Source organism: Leucoraja erinacea, chromosome 22 (genome assembly GCF_028641065.1).
Source record: "Leucoraja erinacea ecotype New England chromosome 22, Leri_hhj_1, whole genome shotgun sequence".
NCBI classification, from domain to species: Eukaryota; Metazoa; Chordata; class Chondrichthyes; order Rajiformes; family Rajidae; genus Leucoraja; species Leucoraja erinaceus.
Window position 1 is genome coordinate 23,679,794 of NC_073398.1, and position 26,137 is coordinate 23,705,930.

The 26,137-nt window shown below is 40.7% G+C and overlaps 1 protein-coding gene across 1 annotated transcript; it reads left to right on the forward strand.

Annotated features, from left to right (window-relative positions):
* Positions 1–1,016: 1,016 nt before the first annotated feature.
* Positions 1,017–24,233, forward strand: psmc2 (proteasome 26S subunit, ATPase 2). The gene is made up of 12 exons (XM_055653161.1): positions 1,017–1,183; positions 3,845–3,882; positions 7,151–7,232; positions 10,935–11,034; positions 14,382–14,513; positions 14,754–14,826; positions 16,556–16,651; positions 17,344–17,508; positions 18,168–18,255; positions 20,401–20,603; positions 21,605–21,701; positions 23,920–24,233. Exons 1-12 carry the CDS (start codon positions 1,111–1,113, stop codon positions 24,075–24,077), a joined length of 1,305 nt encoding a protein of 434 aa, XP_055509136.1. The 5' UTR covers positions 1,017–1,110; the 3' UTR covers positions 24,078–24,233.
* Positions 24,234–26,137: the final 1,904 nt, after the last annotated feature.

The following is a 26,137-nucleotide window of genomic DNA, read 5'->3' on the forward strand; positions in this document are numbered from 1 at the left end:
GAATCACGATTAGGTTTCGAAAACACCAGGGAAGCTAGGGTGAGAATTCATATTTAGAATTAGAGTTTAGAAGGATGAGAGAGTATCTTATTGAAACATATAAGATTATTAAGGGTTTGGACACGCTAGAGGTAGGAAACATGTTCCCGATGTTGGGGTAGTTCAGAACCAGGGGCCACAGTTTAAGAATAAGGGGTAAGCCATTTAGAACGGAGACGAGGAAACACTTTTTCTCACAGAGATTTGTGAGTCTGTGGAGTTCTCTGCCTCAGAGGGCGGCGGAGGCCGGTTCTCCGGATACTTTCAACAGAGAGCTAGATAGGGCTCTTAAAGATAGCGGAGTCAGGGGATATGGGGAGAAGGCAGGAACGGGGTACTGATTGGGGATGATAACATTGAATGGTGGTGCTGACTCAAAGGGCAGAATGGCCTACTCCTGCACCTATTATCTATTGTAATTGCATTAGGTAAGACACTAAGTGTAAAGCCCAGCAGTAATAATGCACAGCACATTAATTAAATGGAACAATAGTGAATGAAAATCTAAAGAATTTTCCCCTAAAGATAAGTGTATTGCAATAAGCAAGCTTAATTAATGTAGCATCAATTTGTGCTCAGATATGAAATGCTCATGCATGTTTTCCAAATTACAGAAGCAGAATATGGACAGTTCGAGAAATAAACAAAAATTCAGGAAAATTGAGGAAAATGATTAATGACGGAAGGTCAATGACCCACAGATGCTACCTCCCTGAATAACACGTTGCTCTTGACAAAAATAGCGACCCTGGAGTCAGCGTGGTTAGAAGAGGAGGAGATACTTGTCGGAGCGATGGGAGGTGGGTCTGACCAAAGATCTTATAGCGGAGCTTGCTATAGGATCTTTGCTGGGAGGTGGGTCTGATTGGTGGCGCGGTGGGTGCTGGGAGGTGGGTCTGATTGTGGCGCGGTGGGTGCTGGGAGGTGGGTCTGATTGTGGCGCGGGGGATACTGGGAGGTGGGTCTGATTGGTGGCGCGGTGGGTGCTGGGAGGTGGGGCTGGATGACTTCCGGTCGGCGAGGCCTGCTGAAGTGCTGTGTAACTAACGCCGGGTGATTTTTGCCGCCGTCATGCCGGATCAGCTGGGAAGTGACCAGCGTAAAGCCAAAGAGGAGTCCAAAGAAGAAGATAAGCCGATTCGAGGTGAGGGATAGATTCTCGGAGACTTTCTGGTGGGAGATCCGCGGCTGCGAAAGGAATGGGCCCATTGCTGTTGGTTGGAGGCTGAAAGAGCCTGGTCCGAAATGTCGCCCGGCCCTGTCCCCCAGATGTTGCCTGGCCTCTGAGTTACTCCAGCACTTTGTTTTGGAGACACACAAGGAAACTGCCGATGTTGGAATCTTGCGCGAAAACCAAAGTGCTAGAGGATCTCAGTGGAGCAGACAGCATCCGTGGAAAGAAACAGGACTGACGACGTTTTGCATCAGCACCCTTTGATGAAGGGTTCTGACATGAAATTGAAAATAGGTGCAGGAGGAGGCCATTCGGCCCTTCGAGCCAGCACCGCCATTCATTGTGATCATGGCTGGTCGTCCCCTATCAATAACCCGTGCTGCCTTCTCCCCATATCCCTCGACTCCACTAGCCCCTAGAGATCTATCTAATAGAAACGTTGGAACATGTACCTTTACAAATGCTGCCTGGCCTGCTGAGTTCCTCCAGCTTTCTATTCAAATGTCTTATTCTTCAATAAAAACGACCTTGTCTTTGCTTCTTCCCTCCTTAACCCTAGCTTAACAAGATACACAAACATTCTCATTTTTCTCTAACTTCTCTATTTTGACCTGCACGCTGTTTGTTTGTTCTCTGCTCCATTATCTCAATAAATTCCAATTTACACAGTTCAAGGGGGACACTGCAGATACTGAATACTGCAGATGTTGGAAATATGAAATGGAGATGAAAATCCTGGAAGTTTGCAACAGATCAGATAAGAGTTGTAGCGAAAGAAACAGTTAATGTTTGTATTGATCTTTTATCAGAACTGATAGAGGCTGTCACTGGTCCAGTGCCTTGCATTATTGATCTGGTCGTGAGCCCAGATTTCACCACCCAGCAATGCCCATGATCTCTGATTTAAAATAAATATGCCTTCCATAGTCCCTATATTGTCTGATTTTATCAATGGTTCTTCCTCAAGCTGTTGTAGCTTCCCAATATGCACATTTTTCCTGAATATCCTTATTTGAGTTTCTGATCACGTTTCCTTTCATGTTGCAGTATTAGCACCTTTCGCAGTAATCATGATCCTTTATGATTGTGACAATGACAATCGACCCTCCTTGACCCAGCTACAGCCTATTACAAGATCATGAAACCAGTTATTCATAATCTTACTCCAATGATTCTCCACTTGTTAAATTGTGGACCACGAGTTGTATTCTGATCAATCCAGTTAAAGAGGAAACATTACAATGGCTATTCTTCCTGTGCTTGCACCTTTGCTTGTAGTAGTCCTCAGTGAATGACCTGCACCCCATCTTATTGTAAATGCTGGATGATGTCACATAAAAACATGGGATTAATTTTCATAAACTCCATAATGACATCAAATTCATTGAAATTCATTTTTGCTCACCTGGCGTTGGAAGTCAACAAATATCAGCCTGAGAATTACCATTTCTACTTTCTCTCCAGAGATCTTTATCAAAGCTACACAAAAAAAGCTGGAGAAACTCAGCGGGTGCAGCAGCATCTATGGAGCAAAGGAAATAGGCAACGTTTCGGGCTGAAACTCTTCTTCAGACCTTTGTTACCCCTGTCAAAGGCTGTGCAAATGAACTTTTATCCCTCTGAATGAGGACATTCCATATTCTGCCAACTGTATCAAAGCACGCATCACGTTTCAGCCACCCAGCACCTCCATGCATGGTACTCATCATTCTCTCCTGGTTAGGAAAGCTCTGATTTCCTTTTTAAATGGAACTCTTTTTGCATATCTCCCTTTGATGTGCCCCACCGTATCTCTCCAATGTTCACGACTGCCTGCCTCATTTCGGCCAGAACAATAGGCAATAGGTACAGGAATAGGCCATTCAGCCCTTCGAGCCAGCACAACCATTCAATGTGATCATGGCTGATCATCCACAATCAGTTCCCCATTCTTGCCTTCTCCCCATATCCCTTGACTCCGCTATCTTTAAGAGCTCTATCTAACTCTCTCTTAAAAGCATCCAGGGAACCGGCCTCCACCTTCCTCTGAGGCAGAGAATTCTACAGACTCACAACTCTCTGTGTGGAAAAAGTATTTCCTCATCTCTGTTCTAAATGGCTTACCCCTTATTCTTAAACTGTGGCCCCTGGTTCTGAAATCCCCCAACAGTGGGAACATATTTCCTATCTCTAGCGTGTCCAACTCCTTAATAATCTTGCATGTTTTAATAAAATCCCCTCTCATCCTTCTAAATTCCAGAGTATACAAGCCCAGCTGCTCCATTCTATCTACATATGACAGTCCCGCTATCCCGGAAATTAACCTTGTGAACCTACGCTGCACTCCCTCAATAGCAAGAATGTCCTTCCTCAAATTTGGAGACCAAAACTGACTGTACACAATACTCCAGGTGTGGTCTCTCTTTCCTCTCTCATTTATTTTCTCTCCTGTTTCCTCTTGAGTCCCCAAGTTACTGAGCTGAACTAAGTTCAAATGCTGGGTTATTTTTTGGAGGTTTTATCTTTAAAATTAGAGTTGCATATAAGCCTCAAATCATTATTTGTTAATATACTGACTAATTTAGCGATTTTCTTTAATTGATAGAAATGTATTTTCATTTCTAATTATGCTTTTTCTTGGTTGAACTGTAGCACTTGATGAAGGGGATATTGCCCTCCTTAAGACCTATGTAAGTACTGTGCCAATTCTGCCGCCTGTTTTATTTTTGATCTTATTGGATTTATATCCATTCTCTAATGTACATGCACAATGTTTATTGTTTGGCTACTTTTCTGAATGAATTTCTGCTAAAAAAAATATCCTAATGAATCAACATTTACACAGTTACAAATGAACCAGAAAGTTTAATCTTCTGTGCCCTCAATTATTTGAAACTGGATTATAGTCAACTTCTCAATCAATCATGTAAACGAAAGCATGGATATCAATCCTGCCAAAGAATACTGTAACGGGCACAGCATGGTTGTGAATATTGGGTAAGGATAAGATCGGGTTTATATCACAAGGCTTAATAAATTGTCCATGGTCAGCGTGCACACACGAGTAATTTAGTTTACATCCTTCAAGTAATATAGGCTGTGGATCTGTACTGTAGCAAAGTATCAATGGGCCATAGAGTTTGCTCACCAACACTAACCTGACACAGCATGCCAAATAGACAATAGGTGCAGGAGTAGGCCATTCGGTCCTTCGAGCCAGCACTACCATTCAATGTGATCATGGCTGATCATCCCCAATCAGTACCCCGCTCCTGCCTTCTCCCCATATCCCCTGACTCCGCTATTTTTAAGAGCCCTATCTAGCTCTCTCTTGAAAGCATTTTTAAGAGCACCACTTTGGGAGAAAACAGACTCACCACTTTGGGAGAAAAGGTGTTTCCTCGTCTCCGTTCTAAATGGCTTACTCTTTATTCTTAAATATTCTGATCTTCTGTTTCCTAGTGTCAGGCGTGAAAATGCGTGTATCGTGAATGGTGAATAAAGTGGCAGATCCGACGGTACTTTCCCCAGATTGTTTTGCTAGCCCTTTAGTTGTAACCAGACGTCTTTGAACAGTTTGGAAGTGTTTCTCTTAATCACACATTTTTTTCTGAGTCTTTATTTTTGCACTTTCTCAATATTCAAAAATTTAAAGGCAAACAATTAACTTAAATATAAATTATATTCTTCTTCGTTAATTAGTTAATTTATGACAAAGAAAAATAAGGAATCCACTTACCCACACATTTTACTAGCATCAGTCATGGCTGAGGTAAAGTTGAAGAACTTCTCTGCTGCCTAGTTTGGCTGGCTTTTGTCTTTCTAGTCAGATGGATCGATCCTCAAGGACAATCATTTCGCAATTGTTGGCCAGATGTGAGCGTGAACCAGTAATGCAATTTCAGAGGAGACAATGGGAAAATTCATAATCCAGTTAAAAAAGCCAAAGTCAGAGTGAAATGACTGCCAGTAGGAATGTTCTTTTCTCTTTAACCCTTTTTACCCCCCTCCCTTAGAAATGCAGCTTGCAGTATGAAAGAGATGGTTTCGTCAAGGTGGACTATTTCCCTCAAATTCACAGAGCTTTTTCCAATGATGTTGTACGGGATTGGTGATGTCAAAGAAGCAACAAGGATTTTGTGTAAATTGACAGTAACTCAAAGAGTGCAGGGAGTCCAGCGACCCAAAGGCAATCGTGTGGTTAAGGATATCTATTGCCTAAACACCCAAGTGCTCACACCGCTGAGAGCTAACAATGTGGGAGAACTTATCAATAGCAAAGAGACAGTCAGCAGGATTGAAGGAACTATTCAAACATTTATCTACCACTAGACCAAGTGCAGACACGTTGGGTCTGTTCCCCCAACGTGCGGTTGTGGGGGGGGGGGGGGGGGGGGGGGAGGGAGGCAGCATGCAGCGTCACACACACTAACTATCTCTCCTCCCCCCCCCCTCCCCCCTGCACTCACGCTAATTAGCCCCCTTGATATTATAGATAGATGGTAGACAAAAGTGCTGGAGAAACTCAGTGGGTGCAGCAGCATCTATGGAGCAAAGGAAATAGGCAACGTTTCGGGCCGAAACCCTTCTTCAGACCCCAAAATTTATCTACCATGATTAGGTCTTTGTTGTGAGCTCCCATTGTCCCATTTTGCAGTAAACTGTCTGGTTCAGTCTCATTTCCACATCTGCATGACAAGAACTTGAAAGCGCCACATGCCAACTAAGAAACAACAAATCTTGTGAGCACAAGATATTCCTTATGAAGTATAAAAATATAGAGGAGAGGAGCCAAAATCATAAATCCCAAACCTCATCTCCCATGCCCGGGAAGAAGAGGATTTGCCTGGCAATCTTGGAATCATGAGACTGTAAGGTGACAAATGTGTTTGAGATAACTACAGAGGGTTCACCTTGTTGTCTGCTTCAGGACAACATTGCTAACACCAGCCGCCTTTTCAGTTGCTGAAGAGTTGCTTCCCAAATTGCACTTAGGATTCTGTCCAGTTGGTGGCACAATGAACATTAATTTCATTGTATTACAAATCAGAGGTTCAGCAAACAGCAGTAACCACTACAAATGGCTTTTTTTTTTTACTGCAGAGAAGTCTGCTTCTACAAATGAAAAAGAATCTTGAACAATCTTCCCAAATTTATCAGCCTGATAGTATGTCACCATTTTTATATCAGCTTCCCAATGTCATTCAAGCCGTGATCTTACGGTCTGTATATCTCATTGCAGAATTATGTCTCTCATGAGTGTGTTATTAACACCTTCTCAAACTTTCTTCTCCTGATGTTGCCCTTCACCAACAGATTTCCTGATGGAGCGGATTTAACGTATAGGACAAATGGGAATCTGAACAATATATGTCACATTCGCTCCAGACCACGGTTACTTCAACTTCAGTCAGTGAGCTGCATTACATGCCCGCCTGTGCACTTATTCAGTGACTGTGGTCGAAGTCATCATTCGCTGATACGTACATGAATCCTGGTCTTGTAATCAACACCACTTTTGTTCTGTTGTGGAACACCAGACTCCGACAGTAAACATACTTGAGCAGACCCCAGAAAACCTGGGTCAATTGCAATAGTACAGGAGCAACCTCTCAACAAAGGCAGGCATACTTTAAGGAATCCATCATCTTCCCGCAATTTGCAGGACAACCTTCCATTACCCGAGACTAAACATGTTTTCAGGCTTGTGGTTCTTCCCTATAATTCTTGTTCTTCACCATGTTTCTACAGCTAGCACAAGTTGTTGGAGAGACAGTTCCGATGTGATGCGCAGAACATACTTGTTTTCTCCAAAATGACCAAAGGGCTTTTGTGTTCCCCACATCATTAGATGTTTTGACGCATATGATTTTCTAACAGATTAAATGGTATATTACACCAGGGTGCCATTGCACAGTATGATGAGACCACTGTACTTTACATTGTCTTCTCTTGTAGGGTCAGAGTACCTATTCCAGGCAGATCAAGCAAGTGGAGGATGACATCCAACAGCTTCTCAAGAAAATTAACGAATTGACTGGTACGATTAAGTAAATTCTCTGTTGATGTACAAAGGGTGGTGGGTGTATGGAACAAACTGCCAGAGGAGGTACAGTGCCCTTCATAATGTTTGGGACAAAGACCCATCATTTATTTATTTGTCTCTGTAATCTTCAATTTAAGATTTGTAATAGAAAAAAATTACATGTGGTTAAATTGCACATTATCAGATTTTATTAAAGGGTATTTTTATACATTTTGGTTTTCACCATGTAGAATTACAGCTGTGTTTAAACATAGTCCCCCTATTTCAGGGCACCATAATGTTTGGGACACATGGCTTCATAGGTGTTTGTAAATGCACAGATGTGTTTAAATGCCTCCTTAATGCAAGTATAAGAGAGCTCTCAGTACCTAGTCTTTCCCCCAGTCTTTCCATTACCTTTGGAAACTTTCCATCACCTTTTATCAACATGAAGACCAAAGTTGTGCCAATGAAAGTCAAAGAAGTCATTGTGAGACTGAGAAATAAGAATAAAACTGTTAGAGATATCAGCCAAACCTTTAGCTTACCAAAATCAAATGTTTGGAACATCATCAAGAAGAAAGAGAGCACTGGTGAGCTTACTAATCGTAAAGGGACTGGCAGGTCAAGGAAGACCTCCACAGCTGATGACAGAAGAATTCTCTATTAAAGAAAAATCCACAAACACCTGTCCGACAGATCAGAAACACTCTTGAGTCCTGTGTGGATTTGTCAATGACCACTGTCCGCGGAAGACCTCATGAACAGAAATACAGAGGTTACACTGCAAGATGCAAACCACTGGTTAGCTGCAAAAATAGGATGGCCAGGTTACAGTTTGTCAAGAAGTACTTAAAAAAGCACCCACAGTTCTGGAAAAGATATTGTGGACAGATGAGACAAAGATGAACTTATATCAGAGTATGAAGGAGAGAAGGAACTGCCCAAAATTCAAAGCATACCACCTCATCTGTGAAACACGGTGGTGGGGGTGTTTATGGCCTGGGCTTGTATGGCTGCTGAAGGTACTGGCTCACTTATCTTCATTGATGATACAACTGCTGATGGTAGTAACGTAATGAATTCTGAAATGTATAGACACATCCTATCTGCTCAAGTTCAAACAAATGCCTCAAAACTCATTGGCCGGTGATTCATTGTACAGCAAGACAATGATCCTAAACATACTGCTAAAGCAACAAAGGAGTTTTTTAAAGTAAAAAAATGGTAAATTCCTGAGTGGCCGTCAATCACCCGATCTGCATCCAATTGAGCATGCCTTTTATATGCTGAAGAGAAAACTGAAGAGACTAGCCCCCAAAACAAGCATAAGCTAAAGATGGCTGCAATACAGGCCTGGCAGAGCATCACCAGTGAAGTCACCCAGGAACTGGTGATGTCCATGAATCGCAGACTTCAAGCAGTCATTGCATGCAAAGGATATGCATCAAAATACTAAACAGGACTACTTTCATTTACATGACATTGCTGTGTCCCAAACATTATGGTTGGGGCTCTTGCGATCCTTGAAAGTCCTGGAATTTGGGGGGGGGGGGGTCGGCGGGAGGGAGGGAGGGAGGAAAGAAGCAGTAGGATCCAGCAGAGTCAGACCATGTGCTGTCTGCATCGTGGAGGTTGTGGGCCTGGGGTTGAGCCTGGAACTCTGTTGAGGTGACACCTCCGGCCCGCTGGTGGCCAGTGGAGAGGCGAGGGTCGGCGGAGTCTTTGGTGGATACGTGTGTGAGGGGCTGGAGTAGAGATACGGGTCGACGGATCTGGCCCCGGGGAGGCGGTGAGAGTCAGCAGCCGCGGCGGTTTCAGTGGCCCGGGCCTGGGTTTGGCCGGGGAGACGATGAGGGTCGGAGAAGCGGTGGATGTTGTTGCTGCTCCTCGTGGTGGCCATCTCGGCCTTGTGGTGGTCGGGCAGGCGACACCGCAGTCCAATGGTGGAGCTCCGGGTCTGTGGGTGGGTGGTCGTGTCGGTGGAGGGACCGGTCTCGAGGCGGGCAAGCTTGTGATCTTTGGTAGAGTCCAGATTTTGGTCCCTGAAATTGGGATTTTTGGACCTTGACCGTAGTCCTCGAAGAGTCTTTGAATTTATAGCTGTTCCATGTGTACAAGCCCTGTATGGTGGCCTGAAATGGGGGGGGGGGGGGGGGGGGGGGGGGGGGGGGGGGACTATGTATAAACACTGCTGTAATTTCTGCAAGGTGAAACCAAAATGTATAAAAATGGTCTTTATTAAAATCTGACAATGTGCACTTTAACCACGTGTTACAAATCTCAATTGTGGAGCACAGCGGCAAATAAATAAATGATAGGTCTTTGTCCCCAAACATTATGGAGGGCACTGTAGTTGAGGCTGGGACTATCCCATCGTTTAAGAAACAGTTTAACAGGTACATGGATAGGACAGGTTTGGAGGTATATGGACCAAGTGCAGGCAGGTGGGACTAGTAGTGTAAGTGGGACAAGTTGGGCCAAAGGGCCTGTTTCCACATTGTATCACTCTGATTATGACATATCACAGACATTTCACTGAAATTAGACCAATTCGTTAATATTTTAAATTGGCTTTGCCAATTTGAGCTAGATTTACAAACTCCTGGGTTAAGAATTGTGATTTATGCGATCAGGTTTGGAGGCTAATTGGCTTGGTATAATTGTAAATTGTCCCTAGTGTGTGTAGGATAGTGTTAGTGTGCAGGGATCGCTGGTCAGTGCGGACTTGGTGGGCTAAATGACCTGTTTCCACGCTGTACCTCTAAACTAAACTTGAGCAACCGTGTGAACTACCAAACTGCCTATAATCAATCAACCTTTCTCTTGTACAAGATTCGTCAAGCCTTTAATATTTTCTTGTGCCACTTAATAGTTAATAATGATCAGCAAATAAAAGATACTTAGTGCTGGAGTAACTCAAGGGGTCAGGCAGCATCTCTGGAGAACATGGATAGAAGAAATATCAGGTCGAGACATTTCTTAAGTCTGAAGAAGGAACCCGACCCGAAACCTCACCTATCGATGTTCTCCAGAGATGCTGTCTGACCTGGTGAGTTACTCTGGCACTTTGTATTTTCTTTTGTAAACCAGCATCTGCAGTTTCTTGTATCTCCAGGAATGGTCAGTTGCTGCGCAAACAAGCTGGTCTGACTTCTCAGTGCAGTACTGAGAGAATTGCACTGAGATACTGATGGTTGGATGACATGTTAAATCAAGGCTGCATTTGTTCTCTTGGTTGGGCATAAAAGATCGCACAGCACTATTGCAAATAAAAAAAACAAGCAAGTTTATACTGGTGAACTGATTCATGCTGATTCGACAATCTAAATCTCTGAAATGCATTGGTTTGCTATTAGCACGTGGCTTTTTGTGGGAATTTGTAACATGCAAATGTATAACAAATTCCAGAGACCACAGTTCAGAATACTTCATTGACAATAAAATTGATATGGTCTGACCTAAGGACAAAATGTAGAATACAAATTCATATTACTCCTTCACAGGTGGTGTTCAGTCAATAACAGAAGTCATATAAAGAATTTCCTCCTACGGTTTCCAATTTATATATCTGATCTGAATTGAAATCATGCATGAAAAGTAATACAATTTGAAGTCACATTCTAAGAATTGGTTTAATATCACCTTGCTGTGTAGTTTTACTTTGTTTATTGTGGCAATTTGACACACGTTTAAGGATTGCCTTCTTTTGTGTAGGTATCAAAGAATCTGACACTGGTTTGGCTCCTCCAGCATTGTGGGACTTAGCAGCAGACAAACAGACTCTCCAGAGTGAGCAGCCTTTACAAGTTGCAAGGTAAGGATTCTGAAAGATTCCAGTTCACACTGAAGAAGGAGCTTATATTTATGCTATCCTTTTTCCCCTTGTCATACTGAGCCTCCAATTCGTGTACATCCTTAATTTAACTGGGACACATGTTGAGCAATTTAATGAGATATAAAATAGACACCCGAAGCAAGTTAAACAGTAAAAAGCTATTCACCCTCAACAGAGAGATTCGTAAATAGGAAACAGAGTTAAATTAATGTGAATAGTAGAGGAATGTTAAGGAGAAAATATTAATCAGGATCTTCAGTTAACTCTCTGAAAGATTAGTGAAAGGAAATCCTCATCCCGTTGCAATTAGCATCTGGATAAGCACTTGAAAAGCTATAATGCGCAGAATTGTGGATTGAGGACTGGGAAATGTGATTAAATTTAAGCCCATTTTGGCTAACATGGATACGAGGGGCTGAAAGGCTTGCAATGTGCTAGAAATGCCCATGTTTCTTTGAACTGCTGTCCATTCCTTGAGAATAGAGAGAGTTGCAATATTTTTCGAAGACATTTAAAGTTATGAAGGATATTGTGAGGATGATTCAGGAGTATTATCTCGAATTGAGGGAATATGTTTGTATTAAATTTTTGATTTTTTTTTAACAGAACTACTTGGAAATTGAATAATGTATGATGGAGAGTAGTTGAGCAAGTTAATTGCATTTTAAGGGATAGTAGACAAACCTTTGCAATTAAGGTAAAGGCAATTTGACTGTTCAGGGCAGTTCTGGATAATGACCTTTAGCCAACTAATTTGTGTACTGATTTGTGTATAACTAATTAGCCAACAAGCCTGATCCTGTAGCTGGAGGTGAAATAAATCTTAATAGCCACTGAAACAAGTAGATGGCAAAATCTGACCGTGATTCCAAATACGAGTCATTTTCATTCACAATTTTCACAGAACAATTGCCTGAGCATTGTTACAGAACAGACAAATCTGTATTTGGCAGAGTTAAGAATGAGAAGACATGCTTGATACAATTTTTAGAGCTTTCTGTAATACAAATAGATCCGGTATCATTCTCCTCCTAAGAACATTTATGATCCAAAGCAAATATCCGGGTTTGATAAGCCGCATCTTGGAAAATGATAGAAAAAGTAATTAGTTTGCTTCTGTTCAAGATTTTCATTTCTTGAAGTAGGATGCTGTGTGTGTTTCAACACCTTCCTATTAATTGTTCCTCCAGATTTGTGAAGATTCCTACTTCCATCAAGGAAGATGAATTACATTAAGTTGTCTCCAAATGCAAAGCAGGGTAATGGGACTGACTGGATATATTGACAAAGTGCTAGTTCAGATTTGATGGGCTGAATAGCTCCCTTCTTTGCCAATGTGACCTTCCAAGTCTTTTCAGTATATCCCAAAACAATTTACAGCTAATGAAGTGATTTTGAAATGTAGCCAACATTGTTAGTAAGAGAAGATAAGAGCCAATTTGCAAGCTCCCTGCCTTTTCTTTTACTGTTGCTAACATAGATAGAAAGCTGGGTTGGAAAACACGTTTATGAAATGGAGGTGACTGTTACATTGAAAAATCACTCTTCCTTAAGTTGCAAAATTACACAGTACAGGTGCACAACCTTTTATCCGGAGTTCCAGAAACCGAAAAGCTCCGAAAACCGGCCATTTTTTCCAGATGTCGTCTGCGCACCAAAGCTCGCGTTTGGCGCCAAACTTGACCCAAAACGACCCACGGTCAACCCAGGTCTGTATTACCGTAGCGGCTGCCTCCTCCCTGGAGACCGGGAGACGCTTAAACATCTGTAAATCATTGCTTAAATGTTAGTCAGTTAGTTTGGAGGGCTTTTATGTGAAGGGGGGTGAAGGGGTAAACTTTAATTCTTAGTCCCCTACCTGGTCGGAGAGGCGGGGAGCGGTCAATGCCTTGCCGGGTCGCCGTACAGTAAGCTCCGCAGCGCTGTGGCCGGTGGGGCTGCGGGCAGCGCCGGTTGTAGCTCCGACCCCGGCAACTCTACCCCTGGCTGCGAGGCGCTCCAAATCCAGCGCGGCCCGCGGCCGGACGCCCCAGCTCCGCGAATGTCGGGAGTCGGCGGCGTCGCAGCGCTGGGATACCAGCGGGGAGCGGGCAATGCCTTACCTGGTTGCCGTGCGGCAAGCTCCAGAGCGCTGTGGCCGCCGACTCCCAACATTCGCGGGCCGCGCTGGATTTGGAGCCGCGCAGCCAGGGGTAGAGTTGCCGGGGTCGGAGCTCCAACCGGCGCCGTACGCGGCCGGACGGAGCCCCCAGCTGCGCGGCTCCAAATCCAGCGACGCTCCGCGATGTTGTGTGTCGGCGGCCACAGCGCTCCCCGCTGTTGTCCCAGCGCTGCGACGCCGCCGACTCCCGACATTCCCGGAGCTGGGACGTCCGGCCGCGGGCCGCGCTGGATTTGGAGCGCCTCGCAGCCAGGGGTAGAGTTGCCGGGGTCGGAGCTACAACCGGCGACGCCCGCGGCCGGACGGAGCCCCCAGCTCCGCGAGGTTGGGAGTTGCCGACCAGGTAGGGGACTAAGAATTAAAGTTTCCCCCTTCACCACCTCCACCACCACCACCACATAAAATCCCTCCAAACTAAATGACTAACATTTATGCAATGATTCTCCCGGTCTCCGGGGAGGAGGCAGCTGCTCCAGACTTTTCAAGCCGCCCGCGCTACCTACCTAATCTACGCTAAAAATCTTCAATTCTGAAATCCGAAAATGTCCGAAATCCGACAAGTGTCTGGTCCCAAGGCTTTCGGATAAAAGGTTGTGCACCTGTATTTTGGCATTTCATGGAGCTTTTGCCTTCTAAAGATGTGAGTTTTGCTCATTCAAATCTAATGCATAATGCAGAGTCCAGAGAATAGAAGAACCATCCTATCACCAACTAAAGACTGGCTTACCACCTACCTCTGGAGGCCTTTGGACTATTCTCTAATCGGACTTTACTGGACTTTGTTTTACACTAAACATTATTCCTTTTATCCTATATCTGTACACAGTGGATGGTTTGATTGGTAATCATGTATAGTCTTTTCGCTGACTGGATAGCACACACCAAAAAACAATTCATTGTATCTCGGTACATGGGACAATAAATTAAGCTATAAACTATTCTAATGTTGACTTTTATTTTAATGACCTTAATTTTACTTGATCTGCCTTCCAATGGGGACATATGATTTTTAACATTGCTGCATTTCTGAAATAGTATTTTGACATTGGTTAAATAGCCCAGTGAAGTCTAGCATTGGCACTAATACAAATGCAAGTTCATGATTACAGATTGACACTGAAGCTTATTGACAAGATGACTAAGAATTTTTATTTTCTTTTTACAGATGTACAAAGATTATTAATGCAGATTCTGAAGATCCCAAGTACATCATTAATGTGAAGCAATTTGCAAAATTTGTGGTTGATCTAAGTGACCAGGTGGCTCCTACTGATATTGAGGAAGGAATGAGAGTTGGGTAGGAACCAAACTTTTAGTTTTCATGCTGACATGTACACTTTTTGTGTTTAGTTTTTGGTAAATTGCATTAATTCATTATAACTACTGAAATGTAAGGCAATCTTAGACTTACATCAACATTTAAGAATTACATCAAGAGTTGATTAACATTCATTATGTTAATATTTTATACAGTTAGATATCTGATATTTTATTGCAAACTGTGCCATATTTTAAAATATTACTTTAAACATTGCAGTGTGGATCGAAACAAGTACCAGATACATATTCCACTGCCACCAAAGATCGATCCTACTGTTACCATGATGCAGGTAAATTCAATAGCGCAACTTGCATTTATGTAGTGCATTTATCATAGTTAAACATCCAAAGGGCATCTCAGGAGTATAATTTGGCTGATGTCTACATCATCCAGAGAGAAGATATTAGGTTAGATGAGGTAAACTAAGGTTGGTCAAAGAGAATAGAGAACTGCAAATTTTGACAAAATTCCAGTCATTGTTTATACGATAATATCATGTAAAGAGCAGGTTGTTGGATTGTTGGAAGTGAATGTTGGATAGAGGCAAGACTTAAAGGACCACTGAGTGGCTTATAGAACTGAAGATGGTTATGGGGGTGAGGTTGAGGTCAAGCTGGAGTTGAACACAAGATTTTAAAATAAGCAAATTGGAAATTGACAGAACATGGGATGAGTGAACAGACTTTGATATGTGAAAACGTGGCGGTGGAGGGTAGAAGTGAAGAGGCCATCCGGGAGAGCAGTGGAGCACTTCCACCTGGAGATATTGGAAACATAGGCGAGGATTTGAGCAGCAGCTGTGTTCCTTATGGAGCAGGTAAGGGTAGAAATTTCATTTTATGGTCACAGGAAACGAGTGACTGGTTTGATACGAGACGGTTTAGCAAGTATAATTTGATGGCCAGAGGTATTGATTTTGGATGTTTAATTAGAGCAAATGTTGTCTTATTTTGGGCTGGTCTATCAAATTAGCAGCAGTGCTGGAGTTCAGTGAGGTGGCGGGGAAATAAAGTCACGAGGTTTGTGACGACTTGTGATTTTATTTTCCGGGTACAGCTTGTTGATGAGCAATAGGATTTGGGATGTCCAAAAGTTAACCACCTCAGTGCAGGAACAAAAAAGATTGCAAGAGGGTTTGAGGGTTAACAAGTAAGATCAATCCTACTACTTTGGGCAAAAGAGAATAAGCATCAGAGGACGTTTGAGTGGTCGACCATGTTAAAAGCAACATACGGGTCAAAGGTGAAGAGCGTTGCTTTGGCACTGGCAGGGGACAGAAATCGGTTCAGATAAATAGAAACAAGAGCCCCAAGCCACTTGTGACGAGAAAATGGAATGGCACAGCAGTTTTCAAGACAAATTAGATGAAAATGTTTCTTATTTTCAGTCAGGATAATGACTTGAAGTGAGATAGAGATCAGTGGTATTTCAGTTGTATTTTAGAAATTATCACTGATTCAATTACAAGCTTTGGGTTCATTTAATTAAATCTTATGTTAAAATGTTAACTGGGCATTGTTGATTTGTAAACGCCTTCACAAAATCGTTTTCAGGTCTGTTTACAAGGTAAATACCAATATAAAGATGGAGCTCAAAAATATGTAACATTTATTTTTTAAATGTATCATTAGATTATATTTAAGTGCGTCATTAGGTTTCCTTTTTAATGTTAGTACCTTTGATCCTGTAATTAACATATGATGAAATAACGAGGTTTGCCATCATAATTTGCAATCAAACTTAAAGTGCTACGTTGTGAATTTAACGACAAAATTACTAATAAAACAACATTCTATTTGGTTACAGTTTTAATTAAACAAGTAATTTGGCTTATGACTGGACAATGATAATTTTTTAAGCTGCCTTCAGTGTATTGAATGTGCTTCATTAATTATATTTTAGAGCTATGTGGAGACAAAATTTGACGTGTCTGGCATTGGGGAGAAGCATTTTTTAAGTTATTTTTATGCTCTAGGTTTTACTCCCTTTGTGTAACTAATTCTGCAATGGCCTTTCAGGTGGAAGAAAAGCCAGATGTTACCTACAGTGATGTGGGTGGCTGCAAAGAACAGATTGCAAAATTGCAAGAGGTTGTGGAAACTCCTTTGCTACATGTAAGCATAATTTTTAGTGTAATGGTTTATTGTATGAATTGCATGTGATTGGGATATGAATTTTTGCTTATTGATTTAAACAAAACTGAAAAATACCCCCAGGACTTACTTGAAAAAGTTTCATTTAAACCGTGTAAAACTTCATGTCAGCTATAGAAAAACTTGCGACTTCATTTTGCTTTAAGAATCACACGTGTGGCTTTCTAATTAAATACATAAACTACGGGCCAGTCCCCTTTGTGACAATGGGGTGGTGACCTCATAACTTTTTGATATGTATGACTTTGACTTAGAGCTTATGGCATTATACATTTCAATTTATTTTTTGTAGAAATAAAGTTTATGCGTTTCTTGAACCTTTCACAGCAGAAAGTATATAATTTTGCCAAAAAAATTATAAAGGCACAAGTAAAACACAGAATGAACTAAATAATCGTGTACAATTCAAGCTTTTTACATGATATCTGTATTTTATTTGGTTTAATTGTGCAGTGGCATCTGTATTTTGGTTTGGTTCCATAAACAATGAAGCCGTGAAAACATCAAGAAAGTCTAAAATCTAAAAGTGTAATGAAATGTGCTCGTTTTTTCTTAAATGTCAAAACTACTGTAGTATTAACACGCAGTTCCACTGTGGAATACTCACACTGAACAAGAAAGCATGAGAGCTCACACGTTGATTTAATTTACAGCCAGAGCTTTTTGTAAACCTTGGTATTGAACCACCAAAAGGAGTGCTGCTCTTTGGACCACCAGGAACAGGCAAGACTCTCTGTGCTCGAGCTGTGGCTAATAGGACCGATGCTTGCTTCATTAGAGTGATAGGATCGGAACTGGTGCAGAAGTACGTCGGAGAGGTAAATAACGCTATCTTTTTATTCCTGTGACAGAACTCATTTCTAAAAGTTGATGACACAAGCCCATCTATAGGAATATTATCTCTGAGGATCAGTCTTTTTCCTGGGATATTGAGATAATCCTAAAAAAAGTTGATCTAAAAATAAAAATTACTGGAAATACCCAGAGAGATAATTGACATTTCCCCCACTCTCCAAAAAAACTAAAGAAGTATTACAGTTAAACAGTCAGAACTGACCAGTTCTTAAAAAAAAAATGGTGAAATCAATGTTGAGGTCTGAGGACTATAATGTGTCTAGTTGGAAGATGATGTGTTTTTGAGTGTTTCCAGCATTTTCTGTTTATGTTGGAATAAAACCACAGTTCGGGAAGAGAGAAGAAAGGCATCTTGGAGGCACTAGTGTAGGAAGTTATCCGAATAGATGTGGTGAAATTGTAGTAACTGAAAACAGAATTGGATACCCATTTCAGCTCCCCTTTAATAGAACCTCTGTAAGATGCTGGATAACTGCAATGGTGAAAGGTCTCCCACCAAGGCCGCCATAGTACTAAATAACTTGAATCCTTTTTGTTCTCTATATTAACGTTGCCTTTCACCAAATTAATACACAGCAATTTTTATCTAGATTCGGATAAAGATTTACTTTTTATTTTTTAGGGTGCTCGAATGGTTCGTGAACTTTTTGAGATGGCCAGAACAAAAAAGGCGTGCTTGATTTTCTTTGATGAGATTGATGCAATTGGAGGTATTGTACTTATCTTCAGCATCGTTTTGCTGCTATCTGACGGTTTGCTTTATTTTTTCTGAAGATTTCTGGAAGTTGGTACATCCTTTGTGATATGAAAACAATACTATACGCTATACCACCAATATGTAATAGTAATTTGGATACAGTAGCTACTTCAACAAAATTGCTGTTAATTTGCTTCCTTACTGAAATCTCAAGTAAATCTCAAACAATATTTCAAATGGGGGGGGAATAAATTCAATACAGTAAGTAGTATTAATGAATTATTTAGTGTTGTAAGAGAGCATATATTGACGTGTATTCCCCATGTCCGTACAAGGATAACTATTGACTAGTGTAGACAAATAATTATCCTCTTTTATTAATAGCGCCATATTCTGTTTCTCAATTTTGTATTCTGAACTCAGTATTCATGGAATTCAGGTTGTTTATACACAATTAGTGCATCAAGTCAGTTGGGTTTTGGTCGTTATTGGACAAGATGGCATAAACCTTAAACCTGAACTCAATTCCAGCACCTGGGTTTAACTGTGGCAAATAGGGGACCTAGATTGGAGGTTTACTGCCTCGTATTTTAAGAGTAAAGAGTGTTTAATTGTCATATATACTGTCAAGGGAACAATTAAATTCTTACTTGCTGCAGCTTTACAGACCCATTAATTCAATAACCCATTAATACAAATAAATATACAATAAATTAATTGGTAATACTGTATAACCAGATCATTGAAGTGCAAAACCGAAGTCTGTGGTGCATGCAAAACAAAATCCATAGTAGATCATAGTTGCCGAGTTAGGGTTACAGTTGCCGAGTTAGGGTTACATGTAAATTCTTCCGGATGATAATAGTGAGATAAGAGCGTGGCCAGGGTGGTGTGGGACTTTGATTTTAGCCGCATTTTTGAGGCATTTAATGCATACAATTAAATGAGTCTTTCATATTTACCCTGACGTACCAAGTTTCCCCAGTCTTGGGAGACTCAATAGCTGAAGGTAGGCACAAACGACTATGTGATAAAGATAAGTATTCCCTTTTGATCCCTACCAGGCATGCACACACGGATACACTCATGCGCAAGCACACACACACACACACACACACACACCTTAAAAAATGCACTATGGTCAATATCAGGGTTTAAATTTCTCAGATTAAATAGTTTAAATAGTTGTGTTGCATCTTGGAACCATACAATATGGAAATTTGCAACTTGGCGCAACTCGTCTATGCCAGGGAGGAAGGGCCTGTTTCTGTGCTGTTTGACTCTACGTAATCTATACATAACTAAAACTCTGATCTTGTGCTCTTCCCGTTTGCGCGGTCTTTCTATTTGCGCAAAATTGGTACACGATAGCGCTACGATTTTTCGCCAGCTCACTCGCCGTTCTCCTGTGCTTGCGAGTGCACCAAGTTTTTTCCCGATCGGTGGCTTATTTTAAAAGTTAGCAAGGTTTAAAAATCTTAAAAACCGCGCCTGCGCAGACCGATTTCCTCTCCTGCCAGTCAGCGCAGTGTGGATTGGTCTCTCCTGTCACTCCCCGGGATGTTCCGCTCCTTCCTGCGCCATCGCGTCTTTACTGGAGCTGAGGGTGGCCGGTGGAGGTCTCCAACCGGACACAATTTTCGGAGGGACCGGAAGCAGCCCCAGCCCTGCGCGGAGTCGGAGATGTCGCCAAACGGAAAGCGGAGACTCTGTGATCCCGGCAGAGGAGGACGACCAGCGCCCGCTGTAAGTCCCCATCGTACCGTCAGCTCCAGCCCCTTCCCCTCTGGTCCCCCTTGCTCACTCCTGCCTTCCTCCCCCGTGATCCCCCCCCTCTCCCACATTGCTTTTCCCCGCCTTTTCTCTGAGCTTTCCCCCCTCCCCCCCACAACCTCCCCCCGCGCCCACACACACCCCTTCCCCCCACAACGCCCCTGCCCACACAACCCCAGGCCACACACCCCAACCCGGGGAACGGGTGAGTGGTGGACTGTTGCATTGGGGAATAGGTTGCATTGGGGGATCAGGCCTCCCGTGTGACTGGGACCCACTTAGTCTAGTTATTATTACAATTATCTTGTTTTATGTCAATATTAATATTCTGTTTAAAATATTTTGAGCATGCAATTGCATTTGACAAGTTTCTCTTTTCTCCAAGGTGCCCGTTTTGATGATGGTGCTGGTGGTGACAATGAAGTTCAGCGCACAATGCTGGAGCTTATTAACCAACTAGATGGTTTTGATCCAAGGGGTAACATTAAAGTACTGATGGCCACAAACAGGCCTGACACCTTAGATCCAGCTCTGATGAGACCTGGGCGTTTAGACCGAAAAATTGAATTTAGTTTGCCAGATCTTGAGGTATGGCAATGTTTTGTCAAATATATTCTGCATTTCGCATAATTATAAGAACTAACTGGAGAATTGCATTAATTCTGGTTTAATTTTTTTGGTTGTTAATACAGTTTGTTAATTTGTCATTTGATTTCTAGCACTGACAATTTTATGATGCAATTATTTCTGCCATGAATGTTGGTACAAAATGTGTAGTTAAAGTAAAAAAATTATTGGCCTATATTTTGTGCAGATGATTTAGAAACATAGAAACATAGACAATAGGTGCAGGAGTAGGCCATTCGGCCCTTCGAGCCTGCACCGCCATTCAATATGATCATGGCTGATCATCCAACTCAGTATCCTGTACCTGCCTTCTCTCCATACCCCCTAATCCCTTTAGCCACATCTAACTCCCTCTTAAATATAGCCAATGAACTGGCCTCAACTACCTTCTGTGGCAGAGAGTTCCAGAGATTCACCACTCTTTGTGTAAAAAATGTTTTTCTCATCTCGGTCCTAAAGGATTTCCCCTTTATCCTTAAACTGTGACCCCTTGTCCTGGACCTCCCCAACATCGGGAACAATCTTCCTGCATCTAGCCTGTCCAACCCCTTAAGAATTTTGTAAGTTTCTATAAGATCCCACCTCAATCTTCTAAATTCTAGCGAGTACAAGCAGAGTCTATCCAGTCTTTCTTCATATGAAAGTCCTGACATCCCAGGAATCAGTCTGGTGAACCTTCTCTGTACTCCCTTTATGGCAAGAATGTCTTTCCTCAGATTTGGAGACCAAAACTGTACACAATAGTCCAGGTGTGGTCTCACCAATACCATGTACAACTGCAGTAGAACCTCCCTGCTCCTATACTCAAAGGAGTAAGAGAGGTCTGTCTTTGGAAGTCATCGGCAACTACCCCAAATTATGAACCAATACTGTTTCCGTCCTGAAAAGGATAAACTCTGGAATTTTACTCTGGATATAAAAATCATGATTTGCATGAAATAATTGGTATTTGACTATTTCAGGGTCGAACTCACATTTTCAAAATCCATGCACGGAGCATGAGTGTGGAAAGAGACACGAGGTTTGAACTGCTTGCTCGATTATGTCCAAATAGTACAGGTGGGTGAAAGTGATATTCTTTTAACATCAGTTTAAGGATCATATAATCAATTCTACATTATTGCAAGTGTTTTATGCAGGGAAGCATCGCGTTCAATCCTCACCCACAGGTTCATCTCTTCTGGTTATTACGTGTACTCTTGATTTGTTGAAAGTCTTCCCTTTTGTTATTCTGTGTTGTCTCTGTCTAATGGTAGTCATATTTTCTCATTACTCTGCTACCACTTCCTTAACACATTTATCATTTTGCCTGCTACTGATATCAGATGTGTAGCTTATTATTTCCTCCTTTCTATCTTTTTTTGATATTGGGTTTGTGTTTGCTATCCAGTCCATGGGAACTGTACTAGAAGTTATGGAATTTTGGAAGAGGATGTCCATTCATTCTCTGCGTAGCTACTTCTTACCAAACTTAGAAATGTGGGCCCGTGTGTCTTGCGGATTTATTAATCAATCATAGGTTCTAATAACTGCTTGCACAATTTTATTTATGAATACTAATTTTTTTCAGCCATGCTCCAAAATTTACAACTTTTTTTTCACATTGAATAAACAAAATTCCTCTGCATTTCATTTTCTTATGTCTCAGTCTATAAAACTAACCTACGTTCTTTTGCTAACCTGTACCTTTTTATATGAAAGCTTTAACAGTCTATTTTTATGTTTCTCACTAGATTAGTGTTATATTCAATTTTGCAACTTTTGTCAATTTCATGGACCTTTGATGAATTCTGAAATGTTCTTAATCCTAAGGTTTACAGCAATTTTTGAACAAATTAATTATTTTCTTCAATCTATTACAATCTTTAACTTTCCCAGTTGTATTTTGTATCTTGAGTGGATAGATGTTTGTTGTAACCGGTGTATTAGTTCTTCAAAAGTTAGTCTACCGTTCTACAATGTACCGTTGCAAACTTCTGTCCCATACTTTCATAGGGTATTTTAAGAGATTTAAGACAATTTTGTATTGATCTAAATCGCATTTATTCTTAATGATGTATCCTAAAGCTTGTTAGCTACAGATTATTAATTAATAATTTCTCATTGCCCTAATACTAGATGTTAAATGGCTTGTACATCCTTGGAACATCAGCATATTGATCTAGAAAACCATCATGTTGGCATAATGAATTTGTCCTCGCACTGCTTCTGATAACTTGCCCAGTCTGGTGTACATTAAACACACACAATTATTGTATGTCTTGTCGCCTATGCTTCTAATTTCGCGTGGTTTATATTGCAGTTTTGTGCTGTTAGAACCATGTTAGAATGCATGGAATTTGGGATCAGGGCAATATTCCATTCACTCTCTACGTCTACCACTTTCAAAATGTTGGCATGTACATTCTCATATCCTGGTGATTTGACAGCATTGGGTTTGGGTGTCATTGATCACTTGCTTTTGTTGATGCAATGTTAATTTCTTTCAGCGCCTCTCTAGAACTGTTCACTATTTTTTAAATGGGAATTTAAACTTAATTTAATAAGGATAGTACAGTAATCATGGGACATTAATCTATGTATGGATTGGATGAGCAGTGGAGGATAAAATCCTTGCACCTATTACATGGTTTTCTGGGTCAGTATGCTGAGAAAATGCTTCTGAGCTATATACGTCCCATCATTGTTTTCTGCCCTTTGCAGCATGGCAACTAGGAATATACATTCATGCAATTAACTAGCTTGGGAATGAACTAATACCAATGGCAGCACTCATGAGGATAAGATATGTATTATTATAGAAACCCACCTGGTTCCCATGCATCCTTTAGAGAGGAAAACCTACCACCGCCTCAAGTTGGCCAGCACGCCAGTCAGTTAAAGGTGCAAGTAGTGGACTAGTAATGCATAATGACTGTTGACATCACATGCATAATGAAACATAAGCTAACGAGGAACAGGAATCTATTTTTGTGGTTGATTTATATTACCCATTGGCTGTAAAATACATTATGTAAAATACATGATGAAAAATAATTGTAAAGGTTTCTGGGATGATTTGCAGTCCTTTTGTCTTATTATTATTTAGATTTATTTATTATTAGATTATTTTCCTCTGAAACAAGTATAAAATGTTGCCAGATTAATAGATGCTAGGATTTTTATAATGTGAACTTGGGTCATCATTCAAAGATGAATCTGTAGCGCCAATATAATAAAAACATAATAATAAACAAAAGTAATGTTGTTATCTATGTGCCAAACTGTTGTTTTGCAGGAGCTGAGATTCGTAGTGTTTGTACTGAAGCTGGAATGTTTGCTATCAGAGCTCGCAGAAAAATTGCCACAGAGAAAGACTTCTTGGAAGCTGTGAATAAAGTTATCAAGTCATATGCCAAGTTCAGTGCTACCCCAAGATACATGACCTATAACTAATTTAGCTTTGAACTTTACCTCTGTGACTGTAATATTTACATTGTTAGCCAATTGTGATTTTAACTAGTTATAAAAAGTGGATTTGGTGATCCTTAAATGTGTTTAATAATTGGGTTTTCATTATGGCCTAATAGAAATAAAGAAACAATGAACTCATGTGATGAGCCATTTTTGCATTCTGATCTGCATGAGAATTTAGTACAAGGTGTGTAGGTACACTTAGTAATACATATGCCTTTAAATTATAAGGTTTATACTCTATACTGTGTCTTGAATATTATTGGAAAAGTAATGCAATGTCACCTTTTGAATGAGGCACCAAATAGGGCTTCCATTTCAGGTTGCTGTGAAAACAAAATCTATTCAAAGAGATGAGATTTCTTGTATTCTAGGCATAATTCCCATTTGTAAAGTCAGATTAATTGATTTGTTTCTGAGCCCTGGGTGCAAGGAAATTTATATCTGCATTGGATGATAATATAAAGTTATTGGTATAGAAACCCCTTGAGCTTAGAACCTCACTATAAATTATAAACCTGCAACAGCAAATCAAATCAATTTTTTGTAGTTTTGAAATTTTGCATTCACGGTTTAAATTCAGAATTTGCTAATACTAGGAATGTTAGTGCATTCTTTGGAGGGGATAATCCATGTTTTGTATAGGTTTCTGATATTTAACTAAAAATCACATCTGAGGCTTTGAAAATGAGATGAGTTTTGAGGTAGACAAAAGGACATTTCTTTGGTAATGTGAACAAAACAAAAACCCCATTGGAGAGAACGAGCAGAGCTTTTTCAAGATGGGTATCCTTGGAAAATTAAAATAAAATGATGATACTCAGTGTATCAGGTGTCATCAGTGGAGAGAGAAACAAAATGATGCTTTTGGTGGATGTTCTTGCATCAATTGCAAAACTGATATATTACAAAGATATAATTAAAGTATTTAAAAATATATATTGGGCCAAATACTGTTCAGATGAATGTTGCTGCTTTGGAGGGAATTGCCAGCAGATGTCGCTGCTGATTAACATACTTGAGATTTGAGACATTATGATTTTCTGTAACATTTTTCCACTTAGCTGCTTGTACTGTAAATGTATGCAGATTACAGAATTTGTTTGAATAATGTCAATAAATATAATTTAGAATTGCCTTCATGCCATGAGATCTGGGAATGGAAAGACAAATTGTTACAACTACTAAATTTGCAACTGAGTGGAGGTTACAATCAGAACAGCTGTAAGAGGTGTACTTGGTGTTACTTGTGGAAATGGGGTTAATGCCTGTTCCTGTTACCAAGGGTATTATGGAATTTGGAAAGCGACAGGGCTAGATGGCACTATGATAAGTACAAAGGGGACAGTTGCAAGAGATGGGTGGTTGAAGATAACTATCTTAAATGGTTTCAAGGGAAGTGGAAGTTATTGATTACCACTGTCAGCCGGTATAGGAACCAGAAAAAGTTAAATTGGGAGTGGCTCCTTAGAGAGGGATTAATGTTTAAGATAAATTAACTGAGGGCTATGAAAAATCATAGAGATTGCAGGGCCAGGTCAGTAAGGATGAGACATAGTAAAGGTGTAAGAATTATTTTCATCTGGAAGAAAGTTCTGTCCTGTGAAGAGAGAATGGAATAGGTTCTGATATTAAAAAATGATTGCACAAAGAAATTATCTTACATCTAAAATAAGAGGTTTTCCACATTGGGTCAAATTGATATTTGGTAAAACTTTTGGGTTTATTTAACACGTGTCAACTGATGCATTATCTTAGTTTAAGGAGCCTGGAAAACTAAATGCTTAATCGTGCAGTATTTCAGAATACTGCTAACATTAAGCTATGCTAGCTTGGAAAACTCATGTAAGATAGTAAAAGAATTTTCAGATTTCTAATTTACTTTGACAATATTGTTCCAATTATGATACATTATTAATATTCAAGATTTTTTTCAGAATGAGTTTTATCAGCCTTATAAAATTCCTTAATTGTGCCTTACCACTGCGTTTGAATTTATCAAGGAGGCCGCTATTGAAGATACAATTTTTGAGACCTAGAAG